This window comes from Anomaloglossus baeobatrachus, chromosome 4, assembly GCF_048569485.1.
Source record: "Anomaloglossus baeobatrachus isolate aAnoBae1 chromosome 4, aAnoBae1.hap1, whole genome shotgun sequence".
Lineage (NCBI taxonomy): Eukaryota > Metazoa > Chordata > Amphibia > Anura > Aromobatidae > Anomaloglossus > Anomaloglossus baeobatrachus.
In genome coordinates this window covers 230,335,938-230,348,566 of record NC_134356.1, presented here as the reverse complement: position 1 = coordinate 230,348,566, position 12,629 = coordinate 230,335,938, and the positions used below count along the sequence as shown (strand labels likewise).

The 12,629-nt window shown below is 45.7% G+C and overlaps 1 protein-coding gene across 3 annotated transcripts in view; it reads left to right on the top strand.

Annotated features, from left to right (window-relative positions):
* Positions 1 to 12,629, top strand: part of GLT8D2 (glycosyltransferase 8 domain containing 2) — an 86,391-nt gene that overhangs the window by 59,989 nt on the left and 13,773 nt on the right. For all 3 annotated transcript variants that reach the window (XM_075344729.1, XM_075344730.1, XM_075344731.1), the window contains 2 exons: positions 2,833 to 2,999; positions 3,347 to 3,459. In XM_075344729.1, the coding sequence (XP_075200844.1) occupies positions 2,833 to 2,999; positions 3,347 to 3,459 (280 nt within the window). The remainder of the gene's footprint in view (positions 1 to 2,832; positions 3,000 to 3,346; positions 3,460 to 12,629) is intronic.

The window sequence follows — 12,629 nt, the reverse complement described above, 5'->3', positions numbered from 1 at the left end:
GATGGGCGGCCGGAGGGCACTGATGTACTCACTATTAGTAAACACACACGAGTCTCTGGTAAACCAAGGTGATGGTGGTTGGAGCCCCCAGCCGGCAGCAGTCTGGTCCCCCACCCGGTTGGTGGTCTCTGCCTTTCTCCTGCACCTATTTTGTGATGATGGACTACCTACGCCTGAAACTACAGGAGTCCGCTCCCCGGCTTGTGATTGTCGAAGGATCCCTTTGGCCGCAGACGCTGGCCCGTGGGATCTCTCTGCCGTGGTGGTGGCTTTCTATCCCGCTCGTTGGGCTGTTGTCTTCAGTCGGGACTTTGGGTGGGACAGGACCTATAGTCCTGGCCGCAATCAGTTAATTAGCTAGCCCCCAGTAGCTTCTGGACCTAGCTTCAGGGTCTGAGTACCCCCCTTTGTGTTCCGGTTTCCGAGTCGGTTCCCCGTGTCGGTACCGGCGGGCCACTACCCTGTCCCGGTCCACCACGGTTCCACCGAGCCGTCTTCCCGGCTCCTGCAGGCAGAGGCCTCCGCCTGCCTCCTAGCCAGAGGTGCCCGGGATCCTATCCTGGCACCTCTCAGTTAGTTGCAGACCTGACACACAGGCCTGCCTCCACTTCACTTCACCTCCACTAACAGACTGTTTACACTTTCCTGCCTCAGGCTCTCTGAACTCTTCAGTGGGTGTGGCCAACCACCTGGCTCCGGCCCCTGGTGTGTCCATCAAGCTCTGAGGGAGGTGACTAGAGTTTACATGTTTGGCTGCTGTCACCTTAAACACAGAAATTTGATCAATGAAAATGACCGTGCACCACACTAAAGAGTATAAGGTGTAAAGAAATTAGTACATATTCAAAATAATAGTGTGTGGGTCAGATGGATGTAATTGACCTACGGTAACATAAACAAGGCACCGAAAAATAGAACAAAAAATTCTAAAGGAAACCGGTTAGGTCAAAAAGTATAACAATTTTATTATTAAAAATGATTGCCAACTGGCAGAAAACCTAGAAACGGGCATCACATGTATAAATATTGTGTGCAGTAAGGGCAGGTATCAATGTACAGGTATTACAACGTTAATATTGAGGCTGATGAATGATATACAAAAATGTAAAATCAATTCACAATACTAAAGCTGATGGTTGCTAGAAAAATTCAAAAAGATTGAAATATCATATCAAATTGACATCAATAATATGTATATGGTGGTTGACCAAAAGATAGCTCTTTTAATAAAAGATAAACATATATAACACTAGCCATAAAGAAAAAAGCCAAATACACAATTATCAACCTGCACGTGTACAGTGATAGTAACAATGGTATGTAAAGTAATAAAAGTTTACATGTAAAAGTATCTAAAAGTCAATACCAGAAGGAATATGTGTAAAAAGGGGTTAATCAAGGTGTATATACACATGTGTAAGTGGAGGTTGAAAGGGTGTACATGCGAGGCATGTATAGATAAGAGTTTGATAGAGCATACATAATAGTTAGAGATCTATTGTGCAAGGAGTAACTGTGGCAGAAAATCAGCCGAGATATGGATGTAAAGAATACATAAAGAAAGGTTTTTTACCTGGACACGGGGATACCAATGCTCACATGTGATGCCAGCCCCGACACGCATGTTTCGGCGTCACCTTCGTTAGGGGACTAGTGTAATGTGGGGCCCTATCTGTGACTACCTGGCCCGGCCAGGGCGTCACACTTACACTATTAGTCGTTGCACTACACTGGGGAGTGTGTAGTCAACGCCACATCTTGCGATGCACTGAGCAGGGAGGGTCATTCAAGCTCTGAAACTACCCAAATGGATGGTTACCTACTTTCGGAAATATGAAACAAACTTGCTTGGGGTCCAATGGATGCCGCACGACTAAAGGTTAAAGAAACAGACTCAAGTACATTGTACCTTTTTGTAGGGAATAACAAAGTGGAGGCTTTCTCCTATATAGCACTACTATATGGGTTTTCTGATATATTGTCCTAGTCCCCATATCTTTATTTCTACTTTGCTTTCAATTTTCTATCATCATATTCTGAGGTGTAGTGCCGGCGTCCCTGCTGCGTTGCTTCTTCCCTAGCTGCCCTGCGGCCATCCACATGTGCTCCTGCTTCCTCTTCTTGCCGGAGCCTGTGCACACAGCTCAGGTCTCCCGGGAGTGTTCTTAGGGCATGTGCGAGCGCACCGACTCTCCTTTTAGAGGGCCAGCATGCTATTTGCAGGAAATGCCTCTCAGCTTATGACTGAGAGGCACTATGTATTTCAAGGCACCGTTCCATTAGGGGAGGTGCCTGCGCAATGTCCTTAGTTAGTTTGGCTTCTAGCTAGTTGTCAGGTCACGATCTCCTGTCCCGTTATCCCTCTGTCCATCACGTGTACCTGCCTTCCCTTACCTTGCTGTCCCTGCCGTGCCCACCATACCTGTCCATGCATGCCTCATTGTCTGCCTCAGCCAACCTGCCTGTACTTGCCTGCACCTGTGCCTATTCCTGAGGCCATCTCCTGTCCTGGGGGTCAGCTGCCATAGTCCCAGTCGCTGCCCTGGGAGGGGTATCTGGTGCCTGCCTCACAAGAGGCACTTAGCCCCTCCCACTAAAGGGTAAGCCTGGGTCCCCCCTGTGCTCCATTGTGTCCACTACTCCCACTCACTGCTTCTACACCAGCTGTGAGCGTTACATGAGGCCATATCATTTTGCTATAGGGCCCTATAAATTCCCCTTTATGCCCTTACTGTATAACTTGCTAGAATGAGATACCAAACTTTCTTGAGATATGAACATGCTTTTAATTAGTTATGCTCTATATAATAAAAAAATATACTTTGCTTGTAGAACACCTACATGGGGTTCCTCGACTACAGACAGAAGGCAATTCAGAAACTTGGAATCAGCCCAAGTACCTGTTCCTTCAACCCGGGTGTATTTGTAGCAAACATGACTGAGTGGAGACAACAGCACATTACTAAAAAACTGGAGAAATGGATGAAGAAAAATGTGGAGTAAGTTATATCACATATACCAATAGTTCAGTATAGTACGCCAGTGACTGGTGAATACTTGGGCAGCTTTTAAATGTCAAAACGCTGCTATTGCCGAAAGTCTCATCCCACTAAATTATAACTGCCTAATTCCCGATGTTCTACAGAACTATTTTGTAGAACACACAAGGTTCCACCATGACTGCTTGTTAAGTTCTTACACAGTAGTTATGAAAGACCCAAGAATCAATATAGGAAATGTCTACCTGTACTTGCTAAAAAATGTATGGAATTCTACCTGAAGAAGATTTATCCATTTTACACCATGTTCTAGAATACTGATTGAAGATACTTTGGATTATTTTCAGAGAGAATCTGTACAGCAGCACTATTGGAGGAGGAGTAAGTACTCCTCCCATGCTTATTGTGTTCCATAAAAAATATTCCATCATCCCTCCAGCCTGGCATATTCGGCATCTAGGTGAGTATATCTTTATCGTTCCTGTATATTATTTTAACATTGTAATTACTTATATCAATTCCTGTCATTAAGTGGGCTCCTCTAGCACAGTAATGCTACACATGTTGGTTTATCAGCAGTTTAAGCACACTGTAGGAGTCAGAAGGGAGGGGGCATTTGAATGTTCAGATTTTGCTTGATTACTTTTGAGGATAGAGTCATGTTACTTTTCTAAGACATTTTTGCTACCAGTAATGTGGGAACCCCCAATATTTCCATCAACAGATGATGGACAATGAGTGGAAGTTGTTTTGGTGGTTGGAGGTGGTTTTTATTGGTAACATTTTGAGGTACATAACATTTTGTATCACTGTTAAGACTAGCTTCATATTTATCCTGTGCTCTACTCAGAGCACTTACATTCGGGTTTATGTCAAAATCTCCAAATTACATGATTCAGACAGACCCCCCAATGGATCCATTCACTATAATGAGGCAGACAGATTATTTTGGACTATGTTGGGCCTTGATTCATGTGGTGCCTGTTTTTTTGGAGGTGTACAAAAAAGTAGTCAACTGAGCTTTCACTAATGCCTAAAAATATGATACATCACTGGATCAGAGGCCAGATGGAGTCACCAGCTCCCTCATTATAGTGAATGGTTCTGTGGGGTGTTTTGTCTGATCTTTTTTTTTCCTGAGATTTAGACAGGAACTTCAATGTAAGTGCTCAGCATAGAGTACAAAATAAATGTGAATCAAGTCTTCTTGAGATATTTGAGAGGCAAAATGAATAACTCAACAGCAGTTTAAAGGGAGCTTGTCACCAGATTTGGCCCCTATAAGGTGAGGTCACCACTAGTAGGCTCTTATATATAGCATTCTAGAATACTGTATATAAGAACCCAAGCCGATCTGTGTAATATAAAAAACAGCTTTATTATACTCACCTGTTGGGCGGTCGGGTCCGAGGGGTGTCACTGCTCTCCGGTTTGGCGCCTCCTCTCTGCAGCGATCACCGTCCTCTTTCTACCGAGTCCAGTGTGGATAACGTGTCCTACGTCATCCACACAGGCCGACATTGTGCTCCTGTGCTGGCGCACTTTCATCTGCCCTGCTGGGAGCAGATCAAAGTACTGTAATGTGTAGGCGTGAGGAAAGGTTAAAGATCACCCTCATTTGCGCACTACAATACTTTGATCTGTCCAAAGAAAAATGTATTTCATCCATTCTTTTTCTCTTCTGAATCATGTTTTTAACCTTTGTTTTTGTCAACCTTATATATTTTGTATCAAAAAAAGCCATGTTTATACAGTATATTAAGAGTAGAGATTAGCCACCCCCCCTAGTGTTCGAGTTCGGTTCAGTTTGTCCAACGGCGGGGGGTGTTTTTAACGAACGTTCGACGAAGACCTTCGAACCCCATTGAAAACAATGGCAGGCAAACACAAACACATACAAACAAATAGAAAACACACAAAAAAGGTTCAGCTTACCAGCGTAGAAGCCATAGGACAAATCAGGAGGTGCACAGATCGATCCAGATGAGCCAGTTCTGGTATGAAGTATGCATACACAGAGTAAACTCCTTCTACGGTGTCCAAAAGTAAAACTACTCAGAAGTCCTTATAGGGAAAGGACATGTGACATACACAGCCAATGACACATGCCCTTGCTTTTGTTCTAAAAATGCACTTTGCTGTGTTTGTGTGTGATTGGCTGACAGCCTGCACCACCCCACTGTAAGCGCTGTCAGAAAAAAAAAATGGAGATCGCCATTATTTCAGGCCACCCCCCCCTGCACAGTATACACTGAATTTGGATATTATTATTAACATTGCGCACATTGCGTAATGTCCATGCGAATAATTCTGCAGCGATTTGGCAGCACATGTGAATGTATTGTAACTGCAGAATTGATGCAGAATTTATGCGCGCTGGATGCTTGCTCTGCCATTCAGATCGGCTCCATGCCCGCTGACAGCAGATACAGACAGTTGCGCGATGAGAATGATCTCAGATGAACTTCACCCGACTTCACCGGTGACCGCAAATCCCCTGAGTGACTGCAGTGAGCCGCGATCAGCGCTGCCGTCACTGCAGTTACTGGCCTCTATCATCCCCACACACACCGGCCCCATCATCCTGCATACACCGGCACTACCACCCCCATCATCATCGCTGACACGCAGGCACTACCTCACCCATCATCACTGCACACACGCAGGCACTACTGCCCCCATCATCCCCGCACACACCGGCACTACCTGAGTGAAGTCTCTGGTGACAGCGCGGCTCACTTCAGTTGCTGCCTGGAGCTGACACAGAGCGGTCGTGTTCTACGGCGCTCCCCGTCAGCTTCATGTAGCATAGCTGAAAGCGTCGTGTGGATTACTTCGGACCTGGATGGGTGTTTGGGGATTAATAAAGTGGTAAATGAGGGTTTATTTTTGTCTTTTATTCCAAATAAAGGATTTTTCGTTGTGTGTGTGTTATTTACTTTCACTACAGATTAATCATGCAAGGTATCTGAGGGAGACGCCTGCCATGATTAACCTAGGACTTAGTGGCAGCTATAAGCTGCCATTTAACTCCTTATTACCCCGATTGCCACCGCACCAGGGAAATTCGGGATGAGCCGGGTAGAGTCCCGGGAGTGTTGCATCTAATGGATGCGGCAATTCCGGGCGGCTGCTGGCTGATATTGTTAGGGTGGGGGGGCTTCCCATAACGTGGCGCACCTCATCCTGACAATACCAGTCTCCAGCCGTGTGGCTTTATCTTGGCTGGTATCAAAATTGGGAGGGACCGCAGGTTGTTTTTTTTAACCCCTTAAGGACGAAGCCAGTTTTGTCCCTAATGCCCAGGCCATTTTTTGCAATTCTGACCACTGTCACAGGTTATAACTCTGGAACGCTTCAGTGGATCCCGGTGATTCGGAGATCGTTTTTTTGTGACATATTGTAGCTCAGGATAGTTATAAGTTTAGGACGATATATTTTGCATTTATTCGTGAAAAAAATCGGAAATCTGACGAACATTTTGCAATTTTCAAACTTTTAATTTTTATGCCCTTAAACCAGAGAGTTATGTCACACAAAATAGTTAATAAATTACATTTCCCATATGTCTACTTTACATCAGCATAATTTTTGAAACAAATTTTTTGGGGGTTTGGAAGTTAGATGGGGTCAAAGTTCATCAGCAATTTCCCATTTTTTCACCAAAGTTTACAAAACCATTTTTTAGGGACCGCATCACATTTGAAGTGACTTTGAGAGGCCTAGGTGACAGAAAATACCCCAAAGTGACACTATTCTAAAAACTGCACCCCTCAAAGTACTGAAAACCACATCCAAGAAGTTTATTAACCCTTCAGGTCCTTCACAGGAATAAAGCAATGTGGAATGAAAAAACATTTTTTTTACCTAAAAAATGTTGCTTTAGCACCAATTTATTTATTTTAGAAAAAGTAACACAACAAAATGGAACCCAAAATGTGTTCCCTAGTTTCTCCTGAGTGTGCGGATACCCCACATGTGGTCAGAAATCTCTGTTGGACAAATGGGAGGGCCCGTAACAGAAGGAGCAATATTTGAATTTTGGAAAGCAAATTCGGCTGAAATAGATTACGGGTACCATGTTCCATTAGTATGGCCCCTAAGGTACCTAAACAGCAGAAATCCCCACAAGTGACCCCATTTTGGAAATTAGACCCCTTAAGGATTTTATCTAGAGATATAGTGAGCATTTTGAACCCACAGATACTTTACATAATTTAATAACATTAGGCCGTCATATTGAAAATTTTCATTTTTTTTCTCACAAAAATATTGCTTTAGCACCCAATTTCTCACTTTTCAAGAGGTAACACCAAAATGTGGATCTTACAGTTTGTTACCCACATTCTTATGATCGCTGTGATACTGCACATGTAGTCAGAAACCTCTGTTTGGACAAATGGGAGGGCTTGGAATTGAAAGAGCAATATTTGCATTTTAGAAAAGCTAAAATAGATTGCGGACACCATGTCATATTTGCAGGGCCCGTAAAGGTACCTATACAGCAGAAATCCCCCACAAGTGACCTCAATTTGGAAAGTAGACCCCTCAAGGATTTTATTCAGGGTATAGTGAGCATTTTGAACCCCCAGGGGCATCACAAAAATGTTGCTCTAGCAGCAAATGTCTAACTTTTAGGATATGTGCCAATGATCCAGCGGCACTGAGTCTGCGGAGATGTGATTGTTGTCCACGGAAGAACGCAGCTGGCCATGACCTCGATCCAGGTGTGGGCTGCTGCTGACTTTAGCTCTATTCTCTCCATGGAGAACTCTCCTCTCCGCAGCATAAATTGACATTCTGCAGCGCCAGATGTCAGTTTATGCTGTGGAGAAAATAAGCACAGTGGCAGGAGATTTCTAAAAATCCTTCCACTGCGATTGTACTGTACAAAGCAGCGAAAACACAGCATCCAAAACGCTTGAAACCCTAATCGCGGGCACGCAGCCAAAAAAGCTAGGAAGGATGGATACATAGATAGACAGATGTCAAACACATATATAGTGTCCCACCCCCCTACATATGACTTTCATGTGGCACTAAAGGGTGCTTAGCCTTGTATTTAGCCAAAAAATAAATAATTTAAAAAAAAAAATGACGTGGGGTCCCCCCATTTTTGATAGCCAGCTAGGGTAAAGCAGACGGCTGTAGCCTGCAAACCACAGATGGCAGCTTTACCTTGGTTGGTGATCCAATTTGGAGGTCACCTCAAGCTCTTTTTTATAATTATTTTATAAATAATAATAATTACAAAAAAAAAAAGTAGGGTCCCCCCAAATTAGATCACCAGCCAAGGTAAAGCGGACAGCTGTGGTCTGGTATTCTCAGGGTGGGAAGGTCCATAGTTTATTGGCCCATTCCAGCCTAAAAATAGCAGGCCGCAGCCGCCCCAGAAGTGGCGCATCCATTAGATGCGCCAATCCTGGCGCTTTGCCCCAGCTCATCCCGTGCCCTGGTGCGGTGGCAAATGGGGTAATAAATGGGGTTGATACCAGCTGTAATGTCACTTGACATCAAGACCAGCAGTTTGTGATGTCATGGTGTCTATCAGATACCCGACATCACAAACTGTCAGTACTAACAAAAAAAAATAGACAAAAAAAAAAAATATTTGAAAAAACACTCCGCAAAATATTCCCTCTTTCACCAATTTATTGTAAGGGGAAAAAAAAAATCTGGTCCGCAGTAATCCCACGACGACTCTGGACCTTCTAGAATATGGGGGACACGCTCAGGGAACGTATCCCCCATTTTCTAGGAGTGCAGACCCTCCATGTGAGGAGTGTGGGTGCAATGAATCTGCACCCACTCTCCCCGGGTCCACAGCAACAGAGTCCGTGCTGTGATCTCAGCGTCTCACTGTGATTGAACACAGGAAGCTGAGCTGACAGCTGCTCTGTGCATGTGGCAGCGTCTATTGTGAAGGAGGGGGCCACGGGAGATCAACCCTGCACAGGTACCGTGGGACACCGGGGAACACCGGGGGGGTTATAGGGGATGACCTGGCAGGGCCTGGGGAGGAGTTTTCCGGGAGGGGGTTGGGGGTCGGGGGAGGCACTTTGGCGACACCGGTGAACCGGAGGGGACCGGGGAGGAGATTTATCTCCCATCTGACATGTTCCTTCATGCCAGATGGGAGATAAAGAATTTTTTACCGGCGCTGTCATTTACTGTAATGTGATCATCGGTATACGGTGTATACCGTGATCACGTGAGCGGGGACCGGAAAAACCGGCCTGAATCATGATCTCCAGGGTCTCAGCTACCCCCGGTAGTTGAAACCCTGGAGATTTTCTGACGCTGGGGGGCGCTATTCACTTATTTCTGCCTGCTGTTTATAAATGGCATATCAGAATAAGTACCTTATTCTGCTGCTGTTTATCTCCGTAAGGCTGTCGTAATGGGGTTAATTATTTATTTTAGTTCACGATATAGACCCGCCCACCAGCGGCTGTGATTGGTTGCAGTGAGGCAGCTGTCACTCAGCGTGGGGGCATGTCTGACTGCAACCAATCATAGGCGCCGGTGGGCGGGGAAAGCAGGGAATACGAGATTGAATAATGAGCAGCAGCCATTTTCAAAAGAGGAAAATCCGCTGGTGCTTTGTGACAGCCGTGCAGCTGATCAGTGAGTAGGAAAGAGAGAGGGATTGTGCTAGGGACGCAGGACGCATGCAAATACGCAAACGTGCGCACATAGCCTAAAGGCCGCTTTACACAATGCGATATCGGTACCGATATCGCTAGTGTGGGTACCCTCCCCCATCTGTTGTGCGACACGGGCAAATCGCTGCCCGTGGCGCACAACATCGCCCAGAGCCATCACACATACTTACCTGCCTGCGACGTCGCTGTGACCGGCGAACCGCCTCCTTTCTAAGGGGGCGGTTCATTTAGCGTCACAGCGATGTCACAGCAGCGTCACTGAACCGCCGCCCAATAGCAGGGGAGGGGCGGAGATGAGCGGGACGTAACATCCCGCCCACTTCCTTCCTTCTGCATAGCGGCCGGGAGGCAGGTAAGGAGAGCTTCCTCGTTCCTGCGGCGTCACACGGAGCGATGTGTGCTGCTGCAGGAGCGACGAACTACATCGTTACTGCAGCAGTAACGATATTTGAGAATGGACCCCCATGTCACCGATGAGCGATTTTGCACGTTTTTGCGATGATGCAAAATCGCTCATAGGTGTCACACGCAGTAGCCGGCCGCCGGGTGATCAGCCGATCACTCCCAGTAGCTGGCCGCCGGGTGGTCAGCCGATCACTCACAGTAGCCGGCCGCCGGGTGATCAGCTGATCGTTCGGTCGCCGACAATGTGTGTGGGGGGCGGGAGCGGGGGGCGGAGTGCGAAGTGGGTGGAGCCGAGCGGGGCCATGGCTGAGGACGTCAGTGCCGCGGGGACTGCATCGCTGGGGGACAGGTGAGTGTGTGTGAAAGTGTGTGTGCGTGTGTGTGTGTGTGTGTATACATATGGAGTGCGGGAGGGGGCGGAGGCGAGCGGGGAAGTGTCGGGCTCCCGGCACACGTAACCAGGGTTCCTTGGTTACCCGATGTGTACCCTGGTTACGGGTGGAGGGAGCCAGGGAGAGCATGCACAGTGAAATCCAAAGGATTCCGCTGCTCAAAAAAACGTTACATGCTGCGTTCCTTCCGCCCGACGCAGCGTCAAAATAACGACGCTGCGTCATCCGGTGGATGCAACGCTGACACTTGCGTTACAGTGCGTCACCCATACAAGTCTATGGAGAATAGCGCAGTGCGTTAACGGACTGCGCTATTCTCCATAGTGACGGACTCCGCTGAACGCAAGTGTGAAACTAGCCTAAGGGACAAATATTATACAGAGGGGCAGTGTGTGTGGGGAATATTATACAGAGGAGTAGTGTGTGGGAGCATAATATACAGAGAGGCAGTGTGTGTGGGAGGGATATACATAGGGGCATTTTCTGAGGAAGACCTGGAGGTCATTGTATGACCTCTGGTGGCTAAGACTACCATCAGCACCTCTCCATTGAGTCTCAAGGGGGCCTATATGGGTAAGAGAGTGTGAACTCTCTCTCACAATCTTCTAAATGTCACAATTTCTATTGATCACAGCTGGGACGATGATGGTCCTAACTGTTCCTGCAGGAACATCTAGGAGAATTGGACGTATTGGTACAAGTGCATCTCAATAAATTGGAATATAAAAAAAAAGGTAATTTCATTCAGTAATTCAATACAAAAAGGAAACATATATTATACAGTCATATGAAAAAGTTTGGGCACCCCTATTAATGTTAACCTTTTTTTCTTTATAACAATTTGGGTTTTTGCAACAGCTATTTCAGTTTCATATATCTAATAACTGATGGACTGAGTAATATTTCTGGATTGAAATGAGGTTTATTGTACTAACAGAAAATGTGCAATCCGCATTTCAACAAAATTTGACCGGTGCAAAAGTATGGGCACCTCAACATAAAAGTGATATTAATATTTTGTAGATCCTCCTTTTGCAAAAATAACAGCCTCTAGTCACTTCCTGTAGCTTTTAATGAGTTCCTGGATCCTGGATGAAGGTATATTTGACCATTCCTGTTTACAAAACAATTCCAGTTCAGTTAAGTTTGATGGTCGCCGAGCATGGACAGCACACTTCAAATCATCCCACAGATGTTCAATGATATTCAGTTCTGGGGACGGGGATGGCCATTCCAGAACATTGTAATTGTTCCTCTGCATGAACGCCTGAGTAGATTTGGAGCTGTGTTTTGGATCATTGTCTTGCTGAAATATCCATCCCCTGCGTAACTTCAACTTCTTCACTGATTCTTGCACATTATTGTCAAGAATCTGCTGAAACTGAGTTGAATCCATGCGACCCTCAACTTTAACAAGATTCCCGCCGGTGCTGGCATTGGCCACACAGCCCCAAAGCATGATGGAACCTCCACCAAATTTTACTGTGGGTAGCAAGTGCTTTTCTTGGAATGCCGTGTTTTTTTGCCTCCATGCATAACGCCTTTTTGTATGACCAAACAACTCAATCTTTGTTTCATCAGACCACAGGACCTTCTTCCAAAATGTAACTGGCTTGTCCAAATGTGCTTTTGCATACCTCAGGCGACTCTGTTTGTGGCGTGCTTGCATAAATGGCTTCTTTCGCATCACTCTCCCATACAGCTTCTCCTTGTGCAACATGCGCTGTATTGTTGACCGATGCACATTGACACCATGTGCAGCAAGATGATGCTGCAGGTCTTTGGAGGTGGTCTGTGGATTGTCCTTGACTGTTCTCACCATTCTTCTTCTCTGCCTTTCTGGTATTTTTCTTGGCCTGCCACTTCTGGGCTTAACAAGAACTGTACCTGTGTTCTTCCATTTCCTTACTATGTTCCTCACAGTGGAAACTGACAGTTTAAATCTCTGAGACAACTTTTTGTATCCTTCCCCTGAACAATTATGTTGAATAATCTTTGTTTTCAGATCATTTGAGAGTTGTTTTGAGGAGCCCATGATGGCACTCTTCATAGGAGATTCAAATAGGGGAACAATTTGCAAGTGGCCACCTTAAATATCTTTTCTCATGATTGGATACACCTGCCTATGAAGTTCAAAGCTCAATGAGGTTACAAAACCAATTTAGTGC